At 38.8% G+C, this 17,961-nt stretch overlaps 1 protein-coding gene across 2 annotated transcripts in view; it reads right to left on the reverse strand.

Annotated features, from left to right (window-relative positions):
- Window positions 1-10,577: 10,577 nt before the first annotated feature.
- The window catches only part of HELLS (helicase, lymphoid specific), a 44,235-nt gene continuing 36,851 nt past the window's right edge, over window positions 10,578-17,961 (reverse strand). For both annotated transcript variants that reach the window (XM_077878326.1, XM_077878327.1), the window contains 3 exons: window positions 17,618-17,714; window positions 17,460-17,536; window positions 10,578-11,151 (listed from right to left, as the gene is read on the reverse strand). In XM_077878326.1, coding sequence (XP_077734452.1) covers window positions 11,057-11,151; window positions 17,460-17,536; window positions 17,618-17,714 — 269 coding nt within the window. In that variant the 3' untranslated portion in view covers window positions 10,578-11,056. The remainder of the gene's footprint in view (window positions 11,152-17,459; window positions 17,537-17,617; window positions 17,715-17,961) is intronic.

Below are 17,961 nucleotides of genomic sequence, written 5' to 3' on the forward strand. Positions count from 1 at the left end.
AAAAAAAAAAAAAGTGTGTAGGGCAGCCCCGGTGGCGCAGCGGTTTAGCACCGCCTGCAGCCCAGGGTGTGATCCTGGAGACCCTGGATCAAGTCCCACGTCGGGCTCTCTGTATCATGCCTGCTTCTTTCTCTGCCTCTCTCTCTCTGTCTCTATGAATAAATAAATAAAATATTTTTAAAAATTTGTGTACTAGGTATGCTCACTGTTGTGGAGTGCAACAGCTCCCAGGACTTCTCAGTTTATAGAACTAGGGGATATATGCATTGTATACACATGCATAGACATAAAAATGTCCAATACATGCATACACTTATACCTCTATTTATTACACTACCTATATATAATGACTACAATGAATTCACACATATATTCTATTCTGATCCAACACCATAGGGTTTATCTCTGTTTTCTCCCTTTCTATATTTTTACCTCCCTTTGCTGACAGTGATAAACTTAGCTTCCCATTATTCTTAACATATATACTTATTTGATCAATTCCTCTGTATGAAACCAATCTGTTTCTGCCACCAAACCCTCCCTGGGCTAAAGATTTCTCTTTAATATGCTTGGGCTACAATAATTGTGCCAAGCCAACCCTTGTTGGGAGTGCAGCGTTCACCCATGTAAGGCACTGATACTCCAACTGGGGACAGTCATTTGTGGGGAAGCCCTTCTTATCCTGCTGGGTTTCTGATCCCCATATCAAGGTGACATGCCCATGAAGACATTCTCATCAACATGAGTGGGCATTGGCTCCCCAAACAAGGCAGCTTCTATCCTGTCCTTGTAGGTGCCCTTCCTGCCTTACTTGGACTATGATCCCTATTCTGGCTGCCTCTCCATGGGGATGCAGGATGCCCTCTTCATACCACGACTCTAGGTCCCATTGCAAAGCAGCCCTATCTGTGTTAGTAACCTCCTTTCCTCAAACTCTGACATCTCAATGAATAAATAAGTAAATCTCAATAATACAAAGAAACTTAAAATGGGCAGGACTTGAAAAGACAATTGACAAATAAATTAAAGCACAGGGAATGTGTGAAAAAGTGATAAGTATCATCAGAGAAATACTAAAGAAAACCACAAGGAGATACCACTCACCACAAATGTATTGAAAAAGATTCTTGAAAAACAAGAATCAGTGAGGATGTAGAGAAATTAGAACTTTCATGCTCTGCCGGAGATTGTGAAGAGTTACACTCACTTTGCAAAGGTCATGCAAACAACATTCAGGTGATCTCTGCTGACTAGGGGTTAAAGTGACAGGTGCACCTGCCTCCCAGGCTAGTGTTAGCAGATCTGACCCACTGGAACACCCCAGGAGGGCAAGGTCAGAGGTTCATGGAAAACTAGTTCCTGGGATGCCTGGGTAGCTCAGAGGTTGAACATCTGCCTTTGGCTCAGGTCATGATCCCAAGGTTGGGGGATTGAGTCTTGCATCAAGTTCCCTGTAGAGATCCTGCTTCTCCCCCTGGTCTCCCATGAGTAAATAAGTAAAACTTAAAACAACAAACAGTTCCCTCCTCTTCCCAGAGTGCTCTTCTCAGAAAATGAGTTGGACTCACACGACCCCCAAACCTCCCCGGAGCATGTGCTTTTCCACCAGGATCTTTTTTTTTTTTTTTTTTTTTAAGATTTTACTTATTTATTCGTGAGAGACAGAGAGAGAGGCAGAGACATAGGCAGAGGCAGAGAAGCAGGCTCCCTACAGGGAGCCCGATGTGGGACTCCATCCGATCCGGGACTCCAGGATCACACCCTGGGCCGAAGGGAGGTGCTCAACCGCTGAGCCACCAGGCGTCCTTCCACCAGGATCTTAAACTGTGCAGGGGAACTTCCTATAGAGACCACAGGATTCACTGGGCATCCAGAGAAGAAAAATAACCCAAGAAGCAGTTCTTACATTTTTGTATCAGAAATTCTGAAACTTCTGGGACGCCTGGGTGGCTCATTGGTTGAGCGTCTGCCTTAGGCTCAGGCGTTAATCCCGGTCCAGGGATCAAGTCCCCCATCGGGCTCCCGTTCGAGGAGCCTTTTTCTATCTCTATGTCTCTGCCCTCTCTCTGTGCCTCTCATGAATAAATAAGCAAAATCTCTTAAAAAAAAAAAAATTAAGGGCAGCCCCGGTGGCTCAGCGGATTAGTGCCGCCATCGGCCCGGGGTGTGATCCTGGAGACCCGGAATCGGGTCCCACATCGGGCTCCCTGCATGGAGCCTGCTTCTCCCTCTGCCTGTGTCTCTGCCTCTCTGTGTGTGTGTGTCTCTCATGAATAAATACATAAAATCTTAAAAAAAAAAAGTCTGCTTCATTAAACCATGAGGTTTTTATTTTTTTATTTTTTTTATTTTTTTTGAGGTTTTTAAAAAATAAAAAAAATTAAAAACATTAAAAAAATAAAAAAATTCTGATTTCCAGAGCCTTAAAATATTTTATTCCAAAAATTTTTAACTTTTTTTCAATTTATTTTTAAGCTACATTATTGTTCATTTTCACATGCTTTTCTTTTTTTTTTTAATTTTTATTTATTGATTTTATTTAGTCACACACAGAGAGAGAGAGAGAGAGAGAGGCAGAGACATACACAGAGGGAGAAGCAGGCTCCATGCACCAGGAGCCTGACCTGGGAATCGATCCCAGGTCTCCAGGATCGTGCCCTGGGCCAAAGGCAGGCGCCAAACTGCTGAGCCACCCAGGGATCCCTTCACATGCTTTTCATACACACTCTTAAGTATTAGATGGCACTTTCTTCAGTGAATGTTGGCTCTAGTCTACAGTGAGTACATCCATTGCTAGTATTTTAAATTATAGCGCAATACTGTTTTGGGTGCCTTTTTTGAGCCAAAAGACTTAGGAGTTACGTTTCCAAGTAATTGCTCTATTTAAGTTCACATTTTGTTTTTAATTATCCTGAAATGGGATTATAGGAAATGATCTCCATTACAGTAATTTTTTTTTTAAAGATTGAGACTCTCTTGTAGTCCAAAATGATGAATTTTGTTACATGGTCACCTGCTATTAATTAACATCTATCCAGATATTTACAATTACATCACTCCTCTATTCTTTTACAAGTAGGCTCCATGCTCAGTGTGGAACCCAGTGTGGGGCTTGAACTTACGACCCTGAGATGACCTGAGCTGAGAACCAGAATTGGATGCTTAACTGAGCCACCCAGGCACTTCTCTATTCTTTGTCTATAGGAGTTTCAAGCACCTACTGAATCAGCTGAACATTATGTGTGAATCTCCAGGGATGGTGAATAATGGATATAAATTTTAGGTTGTAATTTTTTTTTCCTTCAATACGTTGATAATCTATCTCATGATCTTTTAATTAAAATAAGACGTGCCATCTACTGTATCTCTGTGCCTTTGTAAATGAGGTATCTAGCTTTAGAAGATTCTCTCTGGTGTTATCTACAATGCACCCTGGTATAGTTTCCCTTGTCTTTTCTGTTTAGCACCTGATAAACTAATCTAATAGAGGTCCTTCCTCTGTTTAATTTTAGGAGAGTCATTTTTTAATTTTTTTAAAGATTTATTTATTCATGAGAATCACACAGAGAGAGGCAGAGACACAGGCAGAGGGAGAAGCAGGCTCCCCAAAGGGAGCCTGATGTGGGACTCAATCCTGGATCCTAGGATCACGACCTGAGCCAAAGGCAGACGCTCAACCACTGAGCCCCTCAGGCATCCCCTGAGAGTCAATACTTTTTAATCCAGTGTGTTTACCTGGTTCTTCTCGGTAATTGTATCCTGGTTTCATGACTCCAACACGCTCTATTATACCGTGAACAAGACCTATACAGTACACGCTACCTCATGGAGATGAGGAGGCTGACAGATTGGGAAGTGAGTGAGATCCTTTGGGAGGAAGAAGGGATAGAGGGACATTCATTCAAAAGTGAACTGTGAGCTGAGACTTGAATGCAAGGGAATTAACCATGCAGATATCCGATTGAGGAACATGACTAAAGATCAAATCCAAATAATAATCAATGAATTATGAATTTTTGATTACCTTTGGTACTTCCAATGCCTCTGTTAGAAAAGCAAAATAAATATAACAGACCTGTTTTCCCTGGGTTTTCTTACCATTTGTTTTATCTGTACTGGAAGAAGTGCTTTTTATTAATTTAATGTTTCCCAAGCTTCACTGATTCATGTACCTGACATAGATTTTTGCAGTGTAGAATTAGTTCAGGTGATAAAGATTATAAGAGTGGTTACAAGAGGGCAGCCCTGGTGGCTCAGCGGTTTAGCACCGCCTTTAGCCCAGGGCATGATCCTGGAGACCCCAGATCGAGTCCCGTCAGGCTCCCAGCATGGAGCCTGTTTCTCCCTCTGCTCCTGCCCCTGTCTCTGCCCCTGTCTCTGCCTCTCATGAATAAATAAATAAAATCTTAAAAAAAAAAAAAAAGTGGTTACAAGAGAGAGTTTAATTAGGAAGAACAGAAACTCCTGAGATGCTAGCAACAGTAGATCATAATCTAAATGGCAGTTACACATAATCTAAATGTGCATACAACTGAGCACTGAAGATTCTGTACTTTTTTTTTTAATTTTATTTATTTATTCATGAGAGACAGAGAGAGAGACGCAGAGACACAGGCAGAGGGAGAAGCAGGCTCCATGCAAGGAGCCTGATGTGGGACTTGATCCCAGGACTCCAGAATCACACCCTGGGCCGAAGGCAGCGCTAAACCGCTGCACCACCTGGGCTGCCCCGATTCTGTACTCTCCTGAAGGTATATCCCCATAAGTAGAAAAAGATCTGATATTTTCTCTAAGGATTATGCTATATATATATATATATATATATATATATATATATATATATATATTTTTTTTTTTTTTTTTTTTTTTTTTTAAGATTTTTATTCACGAGAGACGCAGAGACACAGGCAGAGGGAGAAGCAGGCTCCATGTAGGAGCCCAATGCAGGACCCGATTCCAGGACTCCAGGATCACAACCTGAGCTGAAGGCAGACACCTAACAGCTGAGCCACCCAGGCGTCCCTATTTTTATTTCATTAAAGAACTCTAAAGCTAAAAAGGAATGAAATCTTCATCTGACCACCTTAATTAGGTAGGTGGTGGCAGAGTACTGAGCATGAAGAGAGGCAGGCATACTTTATAAAAGTTCTGAAATACTCTAGAAAGAGGAGCAGAGCTCATGAGCTCATGTAACAACCCCCCTCCCCTCAATAGATGGTCCTATTTAACCAAAATAGTGACGGATAGTTAAGTTAACAAGACTCAGGAAGAAGTAAACAAGACTCCAGAGGCATGACTTGGAGGGTCAATCTGTTGATTGATCTGGCTAAGACACAAAAGATTTGTGAAAGAGAGATCAGGAAAAATTATGGACAATTTATGCTTTAGGGCTTTCTCATAATGGTCTCTGTGGACATAGCCCAGGAATTTGAGCTTTTAATTATGTATTCATTTCAATCAAAATCTAAACAAAATGTACATAAGCACATTCTATTTTTTTTAAAGATTACTTTTAAAATTTATTTATTCATAGACAGAGAGAGAGAGAGGGAGAGAGGCAGAGGGAGAAGCAGGCTCCCTGCAAGGATCCCGATGTGGGACTCGATTCCGGGTCTCCGGGATCATGCCCTGGACTGAAGGCGGCGCTGAACCGCTGAGCCACCAGGGCTGCCCTATACAAGCACATTATAGATCACATGAATGACCAACCACTTTATAATCAAGTACAGTGGTCTATAACCTGGATTTAAATGCTTGTAGTTTCAAATTATGTTGGTACCACATAACACCTAGACAGCATTTGTCATCTGGTAGCAGTGGTGTCTTTGCTTGGCACTGCTGTCGAACTCCTATCCTAGTCACACACAACTGGACTATATTATAACATGTAGTAATTTAAGCTTCGTTTGTCAACTATAAGCCAAACTTTTGTAAAATTCTAAGAAAATGTAAAAATATTTTTAATAATTTTAAAAAATAATTTTAAAAATTTTTATTTTTTATAATATTTTATTTATTTGACAGAGAGAATGAGCACAAGCAGGGGGAGTAGCAGAGGGAGAGGGAGAAGCAGACTCACTGAGTGGGGGGCTCAATTCCAGGACCCTGGGAGGTAACACACTAGAGGTGTATTATTCTAGGAAACGTTGCTTAAAGCAAACTGAGGTGACAGATACCAGTAAAAATTGTTCCAATGGAAAAACAGGGATGAAAATCTGACTGGAACAGGTTCAGAAAAAATAGAACAAACAACAACAACAACAAAAACAAATAAATAGGGACCTCTGGGTGACTCAGTTAATCATTTGCCTTCAGCTCCGGTCACAATCCCAGGGTCCTGGAATTGAGCCCCCCACTCAGTGAGTCTGCTTCTCCCTCTCCCTCTGCTACTCCCCCTGCTTGTGCTCATTCTCTCTGTCAAATAAATAAAATATTATAAAAAATAAAAATTTTTAAAATTATTTTTTAAAATTATTAAAAATATTTTTACATTTTCTTAGAATTTTACAAAAGTTTGGCTTATAGTTGACAAACGAAGCTTAAATTACTACATGTTATAATATAGTCCAGTTGTGTGTGACTAGGATAGGAGTTCGACAGCAGTGCCAAGCAAAGACACCACTGCTACCAGATGACAAATGCTGTCTAGGTGTTATGTGGTACCAACATAATTTGAAACTACAAGCATTTAAATCCAGGTTATAGACCACTGTACTTGATTATAAAGTGGTTGGTCATTCATGTGATCTATAATGTGCTTGTATAGGGCAGCCCTGGTGGCTCAGCGGTTCAGCGCCGCCTTCAGTCCAGGGCATGATCCCGGAGACCCGGAATCGAGTCCCACATCGGGATCCTTGCAGGGAGCCTGCTTCTCCCTCTGCCTCTCTCCCTCTCTCTCTCTCTGTCTATGAATAAATAAATTTTAAAAGTAATCTTTAAAAAAAATAGAATGTGCTTATGTACATTTTGTTTAGATTTTGATTGAAATGAATACATAATTAAAAGCTCAAATTCCTGGGCTATGTCCACAGAGACCATTATGAGAAAGCCCTAAAGCATAAATTGTCCATAATTTTTCCTGATCTCTCTTTCACAAATCTTTTGTGTCTTAGCCAGATCAATCAACAGATTGACCCTCCAAGTCATGCCTCTGGAGTCTTGTTTACTTCTTCCTGAGTCTTGTTAACTTAACTATCCGTCACTATTTTGGTTAAATATGACCATCTATTGAGGGGAGGGGGGTTGTTACATGAGCTCATGAGCTCTGCTCCTCTTTCTAGAGTATTTCAGAACTTTTATAAAGTATGCCTGCCTCTCTTCATGCTCAGTACTCTGCCACCACCTACCTAATTAAGGTGGTCAGATGAAGATTTCATTCCTTTTTAGCTTTAGAGTTCTTTAATGAAATAAAAATAGGGACGCCTGGGTGGCTCAGCTGTTAGGTGTCTGCCTTCAGCTCAGGTTGTGATCCTGGAGTCCTGGAATCGGGTCCTGCATTGGGCTCCTACATGGAGCCTGCTTCTCCCTCTGCCTGTGTCTCTGCGTCTCTCGTGAATAAAAATCTTAAAAAAAAAAAAAAAAAAAAAAAAAAAAATATATATATATATATATAGCATAATCCTTAGAGAAAATATCAGATCTTTTTCTACTTATGGGGATATACCTTCAGGAGAGTACAGAATCGGGGCAGCCCAGGTGGTGCAGCGGTTTAGCGCTGCCTTCGGCCCAGGGTGTGATTCTGGAGTCCTGGGATCAAGTCCCACATCAGGCTCCTTGCATGGAGCCTGCTTCTCCCTCTGCCTGTGTCTCTGCGTCTCTCTCTCTGTCTCTCATGAATAAATAAATAAAATTAAAAAAAAAAGTACAGAATCTTCAGTGCTCAGTTGTATGCACATTTAGATTATGTGTAACTGCCATTTAGATTATGATCTACTGTTGCTAGCATCTCAGGAGTTTCTGTTCTTCCTAATTAAACTCTCTCTTGTAACCACTTTTTTTTTTTTTTTAAGATTTTATTTATTTATTCATGAGAGGCAGAGACAGGGGCAGAGACAGGGGCAGGAGCAGAGGGAGAAACAGGCTCCATGCTGGGAGCCTGACGGGACTCGATCTGGGGTCTCCAGGATCATGCCCTGGGCTAAAGGCGGTGCTAAACCGCTGAGCCACCAGGGCTGCCCTCTTGTAACCACTCTTATAATCTTTATCACCTGAACTAATTCTACACTGCAAAAATCTATGTCAGGTACATGAATCAGTGAAGCTTGGGAAACATTAAATTAATAAAAAGCACTTCTTCCAGTACAGATAAAACAAATGGTAAGAAAACCCAGGGAAAACAGGTCTGTTATATTTATTTTGCTTTTCTAACAGAGGCATTGGAAGTACCAAAGGTAATCAAAAATTCATAATTCATTGATTATTATTTGGATTTGATCTTTAGTCATGTTCCTCAATCGGATATCTGCATGGTTAATTCCCTTGCATTCAAGTCTCAGCTCACAGTTCACTTTTGAATGAATGTCCCTCTATCCCTTCTTCCTCCCAAAGGATCTCACTCACTTCCCAATCTGTCAGCCTCCTCATCTCCATGAGGTAGCGTGTACTGTATAGGTCTTGTTCACGGTATAATAGAGCGTGTTGGAGTCATGAAACCAGGATACAATTACCGAGAAGAACCAGGTAAACACACTGGATTAAAAAGTATTGACTCTCAGGGGATGCCTGAGGGGCTCAGTGGTTGAGCGTCTGCCTTTGGCTCAGGTCGTGATCCTAGGATCCAGGATTGAGTCCCACATCAGGCTCCCTTTGGGGAGCCTGCTTCTCCCTCTGCCTGTGTCTCTGCCTCTCTCTGTGTGATTCTCATGAATAAATAAATCTTTAAAAAAATTAAAAAATGACTCTCCTAAAATTAAACAGAGGAAGGACCTCTATTAGATTAGTTTATCAGGTGCTAAACAGAAAAGACAAGGGAAACTATACCAGGGTGCATTGTAGATAACACCAGAGAGAATCTTCTAAAGCTAGATACCTCATTTACAAAGGCACAGAGATACAGTAGATGGCACGTCTTATTTTAATTAAAAGATCATGAGATAGATTATCAACGTATTGAAGGAAAAAAAAATTACAACCTAAAATTTATATCCATTATTCACCATCCCTGGAGATTCACACATAATGTTCAGCTGATTCAGTAGGTGCTTGAAACTCCTATAGACAAAGAATAGAGAAGTGCCTGGGTGGCTCAGTTAAGCATCCAATTCTGGTTCTCAGCTCAGGTCATCTCAGGGTCGTAAGTTCAAGCCCCACACTGGGTTCCACACTGAGCATGGAGCCTACTTGTAAAAGAATAGAGGAGTGATGTAATTGTAAATATCTGGATAGATGTTAATTAATAGCAGGTGACCATGTAACAAAATTCATCATTTTGGACTACAAGAGAGTCTCAATCTTTAAAAAAAAAATTACTGTAATGGAGATCATTTCCTATAATCCCATTTCAGGATAATTAAAAACAAAATGTGAACTTAAATAGAGCAATTACTTGGAAACGTAACTCCTAAGTCTTTTGGCTCAAAAAAGGCACCCAAAACAGTATTGCGCTATAATTTAAAATACTAGCAATGGATGTACTCACTGTAGACTAGAGCCAACATTCACTGAAGAAAGTGCCATCTAATACTTAAGAGTGTGTATGAAAAGCATGTGAAAATGAACAATAATGTAGCTTAAAAATAAATTGAAAAAAAGTTAAAAATTTTTGGAATAAAATATTTTAAGGCTCTGGAAATCAGAATTTTTTTTATTTTTTTAAATGTTTTTAAATTTTTTTTTTTTAAAAACCTCATGGTTTAATGAAGCAGACTTTTTTTTTTTTTTAAAGATTTTATTTATTTATTTATTCTTAAGAGACACACGCTTCTCCCTCTGCCTGTTTCTCTTAGTAGAACTACTAAGCAACCAAGTTACAGGGATGATTGGTCAGCATGGGTGACTGGTAGACATTCCCACTTAAAACACACACCTCTCTGTAGTACCTCTCTGTAGTCTGTTCATCAGACTGAATATTCTCTCAAAATAGTTTTTCTTGAGTCCTATCTCAATTACACTATGGGAGAGATAACCTAATATACATTAAACATGTTTTCACAAGAGACAAAGAACCTACACAGAAATGGTTCAGAGAGCATTCAGGAACTCTGCCCCATAGTCTGATATACACACACACATACACACACATACTTGGCCTAAATTGTTCCCATTTTTGCCTTTATGTTCCTCTATCGTATACTATGAATTTTATTCTTCTCTCGGGTACTATTTACCCCCCCTCACCATACATTTTCAGGGTCTCTTCTTTCTTGTTCTATTCTTGTTTTGCATGATATACTACCACTTCCAATTTCCGGTCTTTTGTCATGACCCTGGAATTTTTTTGAGAGCCTGCTCTGCATTAACCAATGTCCAGATGAAATCTTTATATATGTGTATAGTACTAATGAATAAAATCAAGTCAACAATGCCAGTCAAGACTTTTGCTGTTATTTTTCTGAAAAAAATAATTTGATGAGACGGTCTTAAGACAAACATTTATTTGGTAAGGTATTTTATAGAAATAGACCCTAAAATCAAACAATTTCTTATTTAAACAAGAGAAAGCATAATCCCAATCTTTCCCCCCATCAAAGCCTACTCCATAACTGAAGTACCCCAAACCCATGAACTGTATTGCTAAAAAGGGGGAAAAAGACATTAAACTTCCACAGGAAGACTGTATAAATCTGGCAGTGGTTAAGTACAAATCAGCCTGTACCCAAGAATATTATTGAGCCTGAAAAATTAACGGAAAACCTAAAGTTACTTTGAATACTTCTCTGTTCTTAATAAGGCTCATAAAATTACTATGTATTAATTATGCAATGGAACTAGTTTCATTATGTAAACTGATACAATCAAAAAAGTAAAGTGGATAATCTGGATTTTAAAACCAATACAGGTAAATCACTAGATGTAACCAAAAACTTTAAACTTTAAAAAGACAGTCTTTAGCTCCAATTTAAAACAAACATTCAGGACTGGAATCCTCAGAATTTTCTAGTATCTTGAATATCCCCATCTTCTCTTTAATCGGTCCTGAGGCATTCATTTGATCTAAGAAAAAAATATATAAACAAATATTTATTTTTTAAAAAGTATAAGAACCCAAAAAGGAATCTTAAAAGAGATGTCCAATATGTTGTCATGAGAAGAGTCTGTCCACAATTTAAAAACCTACAGAAATGTGGGGCACTTTATTCCTTAATCATTTATAGTCAACATAGCAAAAGTGAGAAAGTGTACTCCTCTTATTACAATGAGAACTGACCTCTAAGGAACAAACATCAGTTTGCTAATCAAAATCACTTCTGCTGAATTTAAGATACACGAGAGTATAGAGCACCAATTCGAAATTGCATTTTCGGATATTTAAAAAAAAATTAAAAAGCCCAATCATGGTTAGTTTAAAAGCTGAGAGGCAAGATACCATGACAATTATCTTCATACACATCCCCCACGGCTAATATGTGGTCTTTTACATTTTTTTTAAAAAAAGATTTTATTAAAAAAAATATTTTATTTATTTATTCATGAGAGACATCGAGAAAGAGTCCGAGACATAGGCAGAGAGGGAGAAGCAAACTTCCTGTGGGGAGCCCAATGTGGCACTGGATCCCAGGACCCTGGGGGATCATGCCCTGAGCTGAAAGCAAACACTCAGCCACTGAGCCACCCAGGCATCCCGCTCTTTTACATTTTTGTGAATGATAGCTACGGAGTGAAATCTCTACTGATTTTGAATGGCATTACTCCAATTTCTTTGGCTGTTGAAACATCTTTGTATGTTCACTGGCCACTTCTTTCCTGGTAACCACTCAAGTTGTCCATTTTTCTTGCTTTTAGTTATCTGTATGTAATACATACTTCCTGCCCATTATGTGTTGCAAATATTTCTGTGGTTTGTCTCTAATCTCTGTTTATGATATCATCTGTTTTCATACAAGTCTTTAAAGCAATAAAATCTATTGATTTAATTTTGTACCTTAATTCTTTCCCTCAGACGCCTGGGTGGCTCCCTGCATGAAGCCTGCTTCTCCCTCTGCCTGTGTCTCTGCCTCTCATGAATAAAGAAATAAAATCTTAAAATAAACTTAAAAAAAAATTCTTTTCCTGTTTTAAAATCATACATATAGGGGATCCCCTGGGTGGCTCAGAGGTTTGATGCCTTCCTTCGGCCCAGGGCGTGATCCTGGAGGCCGGAGAGTCCCACACTGGGCTCCCTGCATGGGGCCCGCTTCTCCCTCTACCTGTGTTTCTGACTCTCTCTCTCCCTGTGTCTCTCATGAATGAATAAATAAAATCTTTAAAAAATAATAAAATAAAATCATACATATATATATGCCTATTTTTAAAAAGTTTCGCTTTTAATATTTAGGTTTTGACCAGTTAGATTAATCTATGTAGAATTTGTTGGAAAAAAAAAAAAAAAAAAAGAGAATTTGTTGAGTATGAGGTCTTTCAGATGTTGATTAGAAATGTCCTTATATCATGCATTTGAATAATAGGAATTCCCTCTCTCTAGTCTGAATTGCCATTTTTGTCATTTACTGATTTCCCATTCAAGTTTGGTTGACTTTCTGGATTCACCAAACCACTGGTCCACTTATCCTATCATATGCTAATTCTGGTCTTGATTATTATGACCTTTATTTATTTCAAGATTATATTAATTTATTCATGAGAGACAGAGACAGGCAGAGGGAGAAGCAGGCTCCATGCAGGGAGCCCGATGTGGGACTCGATCCCGGGACTCTGGGATCATGTCCTGAGCCAAAGGCAGATGGCTCAACCACTGAGCCACCCAGGTGTCCTTTTTTTTTTTTTTTTTTTTTAAGATTTTATATAGGAGCCTGCTTATCCGTCTGCCTGTGTCTCTGCCTGTCTCTCTCTCTCTCATGAATAAATAAAATCTTAAAAAAAAATTTATATATATATTTTAAATTTTATCTTAATACAAGGTATGGAATATTTTGTTGTTCTTCAAAATTGTCCTGGCTCTTTGGCCTTTACTAATCTTCAATATAAATTTTGAAAACTGCCTGTCATAGTTCTTTAAAGAGACATATTGGGGCTTTATTTTTTTTAAGATTTTATTTATTTATTCATTAGAGACACACAGAGAGAGAGAGAGAGAGAGAGAGAGAGAGAGAGAGGCAGAGACACAGGCAGAGGGGAGAAGCAGGCTCCAATGCAAGGAGCCCGAAACGGGACTCGATCCTGGGACCCCAGGACCATGCCCCGGGCCGAAAGCAGATGCCAAACTGCTGAGCCACCCAGAGATCCCCTATTGGGGTTTTAATTAGAAAATCATATAAAGACTATTAAGTTAGGGAAGAATGACTTATCCTTTAACATGTACATATTTACCTATATTCATAATTCACCTCCATGAATATAGTTAAATCATGTACATTTATTCAGTCCTTCTAGGCTTCATAATTTTGCCCATAATGGCCTTAAAGAAGCTATTGGAATCATCTTATTTTCTTTCCTTTCCTTTTTTTTTTTTTAATATTCTATCAATCAATCAATCAGACACACACAGAAAGAGGCAGAGACATAGGCAGAGGGAAAAGCAGGCTCCTCATGCGAAGCCTGAAGCAGAGCTTGATCCTAGGACCCCAGGACCACAACCTGAGCCAAAGGCAGACACTCAACCACTGAGCCACCCAGGTGCCCCTGAAACATCTGATTTTCAAAATAATTATTGCTGATACACATACTATTAATTATTAGCAACCTTCTCAACTTCTATTTTTTTTTTAATTTTTTTTTTTTTATTTATTTATGATAGTCACAGAGAGAGAGAGAGAGAGAGAGGCAGAGACACAGGCAGAGGGAGAAGCAGGCTCCATGCACCGGGAACCCGATGTGGGATTCGATCCCGGGTCTCCGGGATCGCGCCCTGGGCCAAAGGCAGGCGCCAAACCGCTGCACCACCCAGGGATCCCCTCAACTTCTATTTTAAAAATCTCTAAATTCCCTAACTTTCTATGGAGATGATTATATTATCTGCAAATACTACACTAAAACCAATTACTACTCCCCTACCTATTTTATTTTATACCATTAGTTAGGACTTCCTTGTAAATTATACAATGTTGTATACTGTACAGTGGGAATGAGAGTTGTTATCCTTGATTGCTCTTGATTTTAGGAATTTACTGGATGAATGCATTTTACCAGATTAACAACATTCTTCTCCCTATCTTTTTTAAAAAAGATATTTATTTATTTATTCATGTGAGAGAGAGAGAGAGAGAGAGAGAGACGCACAAAGACACAGGCAGAGGAAGAAGCAGGCCCCATGCAGGGAGCCTGATGTGGAACTAGATCCCGGGTCTCCAGGATCACGCCCTGGGCTGAAGGCAGCGCTAAACCGCTGAGCCACCCAGGCTGCCCATTATTCTCCATATCTAATTTAAGAAAAATGGAGGTGAAAGATTTAAATTTTTGTATAATCTCTATACCTAATGCAGGGTTTGAACCTACACCCCAAGATCAAGAGTTGCACACTTCACAGACTAAGTCAGCTAGGGACCCCTATATGGCTGATTTTTATTTGATAATATATTTAAGATTTGGCCATAGGACTCATCTTTCTCTTATTTTTTCATGAATATTTGAAAACTAAACATGCAAAGAATTCAAAATAGCTAAAACTTATTTTGAAAAAGAACAAAATTGAAAAGAAAGAAAAAGAACAAAATTGGATTCACTCTTCAGTTTCAATATTGACCACAAAGCTATAATCAAGACAGTGTGCTAGTGGCATAGGACTGACAAACAGACGAAGGGGCCAGAATTCATAGTACACAATTAAACCTGAAGATTTATGATCAATTGACTTATAATAACAGTGTCAAGGCAATTCGATAGGGAAAGAATAGTCTTTTCAACAAATGGTGCAATATGCACAAGAAATCTAAACTTTTACCTCATACTCTACACAGAAACATTAACTCAGATCCAAGAACTAAAACTGTAATTCTTCAAAGAAAACACCATGACCTTCACCAGGCAAAGATTACTTACACATGACATCAAAATCATGAGTAGTAACAAAAAAAGATCTAGACTTTATCAAAATTAAACATTTTTGACCTTCAAAAGACACTAATTAAGAAAAGTGCAAGACAAGGGGTGCCTGGCTGGCTCAGTAGGTAGAGCACGTGACTCTTGATCTCAGGGTCATAGGTTTGAGAACTACACTGGGTGCAGAATTTAGGGGGAAAAAAACAAAACAAAAAAACACGTATTGGATAAAGGATTTACATCTAGAATATATAAAAAGAAGAGGTATTTGAAACGAAGTTGAAGACACCATGAAACTAAACTCAGTAATGTGCTCATAAATGTTTAATAATCCACTTCCCTGATGCCCTGCCCACCAAAAGGCCCTGATTTGTAGTTTTTTTCCTATCTCTATGGTATTAAATATCCCTACCATCATCAATACCAAGCTACCACCATAACAGTGTTGAACTAGGGTTCGGAAAAGATATGCAGTAGTACACCATTATTTAGTATTTCTACTCTATAGATACAATACACACAATCGAGAGCATAGATATTAGTACTGTTATAAACTAATTAGGAAATGATGAGTTAAAAATATTTAGTATATTTGTTTTCAAGATAATTTATGGTTACCATTGTAGGCATCAACTCATTATTCTAAAGATTGATAAATAAAAGAAACAATTTATCCTGTACAGAGTAACCAAAGAGTTGATAGGGAAAAATTCTTAACTAAAACCATCAGGTTAAATAGAACATAGAACTTTATAATAAGATCAGCCTGAATCAGCTGGCTAATCTTAGCTCACTAAAAAGGAGAAAATCAGATATATGTGCCTCCTGGGAGGATTTAAACTACGACAACAGTTCCTTTGTCTTGGCTGCTAAAATAGCATCCATGGGGATCCCTAGGTGGCTCTGCGGTTTAGTGGTTGCCTTCGGCCCAGGACGTGGTCCTGGAGACCCGGGATCGAGTCCTGCATCAGGCTCCCGGCACAGAGCCTGCTTCTCTCTCTGCCTGTGTCTCTGCCTCTCTCTCTCTCTCGAATAAATAAATAAATAAAATCTTAAAAAGTAAAATAAAATAGCATCCAGACTATGGAAGACCTGGAAATGTCAGGATGTGAACCACAACCAAAATGACAAGTACCAACAGCACCCAGAAGGCCAGGGTAATGCTGGTAGCATCAACGCAGGATCAACTTCAAAAAACATCACCCAGGTTACTTTGGGAAAGCTGGTATGGTGCATTACCACTTAAAGAGGAGTCGGACCTTCTGCACATCTGCCAACCTTTATTAGTGAGCAGACACTGGCAAATAAATGCAGGAAAAACAAGACTGAAACTGATTCTACCACTGACAAAATGCAATCAAGTCACAAAGTTCTGCAGAAGGGAAAGCTCCCAAATCAGCCTGTCATCACAGAAGGTTAAATTCTTTAGCAGAAGAGCTGAGAAGATTAATAGTGGTGGTAGTGGTGGGGGATGTCCTGGTAGCTTAAAGCCAAATGGAAGGAGACTCATTAAACTCTAACAAGTGGGCAGCCCCTGTGGCGCAGCAGTTTAGCGCCACCTGCAGCCCGGCGTGTGATCCTGGAGACCCAGAATCGAGTCCCACGTCGGGCTCCCTGCATGGAGCCTGCTTCCCCTCTGCCTGTGTCTCTGACTCTCTGACTCTCTCTCTCTCGGTCTCTCATGAATAAATAAATAAAACCTAAATAAATAAATAAATGCTAACAAGTGCTTTTCTCAAAGAGAGAAAGAACAAAGTATTCCTAAGAAATGGAACCTGGATCTAAGCTTGTACAGCTATGTACATAGCTATTACCACTTTTCAGAAAATAAGTAGACTGAGGAACAAATCAAAGAACAATACAAAAGGGGTAAACAAACAAAAAAACCCAGCCAATTCCAGAATGTAGGTCATTATATAAAACAAACAATTCAGTTTTTGTCAATGACATGGTAAAAGTGAGGAAGGTGTTACGGAAGAAAAGAGAGTCAACAGTGAAATCTGGATCCTGAATTTAAAGATTTGAGACCACTGGGGAAATCTTGACATGGCCTAGGTAGATGATATCAAAGGTTTAGTGTCAGTTTTCTTAAATGTAATAACGTAATTACGACATAGTGACCATGTTTAAAGACATGTTCTCAGTAAAAGATGCCTGAGTGAAAGAGTAAAATCTCATAATTTAAAGATTCTGACAAAATTTTCACAATGAAAAAAAATATGGACTAGTGGCTGAATGAATTACATATAAGAGTATAGTATTACTATTCTCTCTTCTTACATGTCTGTTTCAGTTTCTGTTAAAGAAAATAAAAGCATGATACTTGCCAATGAGATCACTTCGATCTAGCAACAACTCCAGATCTTTATCACTAATGACCTTCTCTCTTGATCCCTTTACTTCCCTGTAAGGAAACAAAATATTCAAGTCCTTATGATAAATCAAAACTGAATTACATTTTTCTCAAGTTAAAAAAAAGGCTTACCTTTCATAATCTCTAGATTTTAATAATTCCATTAATTCCTTAGGGTCTAAGAAATTCTTAGATTGATTTAATCCAGACTGACCACCTTTGAAATGATCTAGAAAAAATTTTCAAGAAATTGAAAACACTGAAAATTACTTTTAAAGCCAAAATATACATTACAAACCAGTAAAGAATGGCTTATGTTAAAAACAACAAGCAAAGTCAAGTGTTAATAAGGAAGAAAAGCAACCACAACTCTCATACTCTGCTGGTAGAAGTATAAAATGGTATGCCCACTTGGGGAAAAGTTTAGCAATTTCCTATAGGTAAACATACACTCATTCAAAGACCAAGAACAAAGG

Source organism: Canis aureus, chromosome 29 (genome assembly GCF_053574225.1).
Source record: "Canis aureus isolate CA01 chromosome 29, VMU_Caureus_v.1.0, whole genome shotgun sequence".
Classification (NCBI taxonomy): domain Eukaryota; kingdom Metazoa; phylum Chordata; class Mammalia; order Carnivora; family Canidae; genus Canis; species Canis aureus.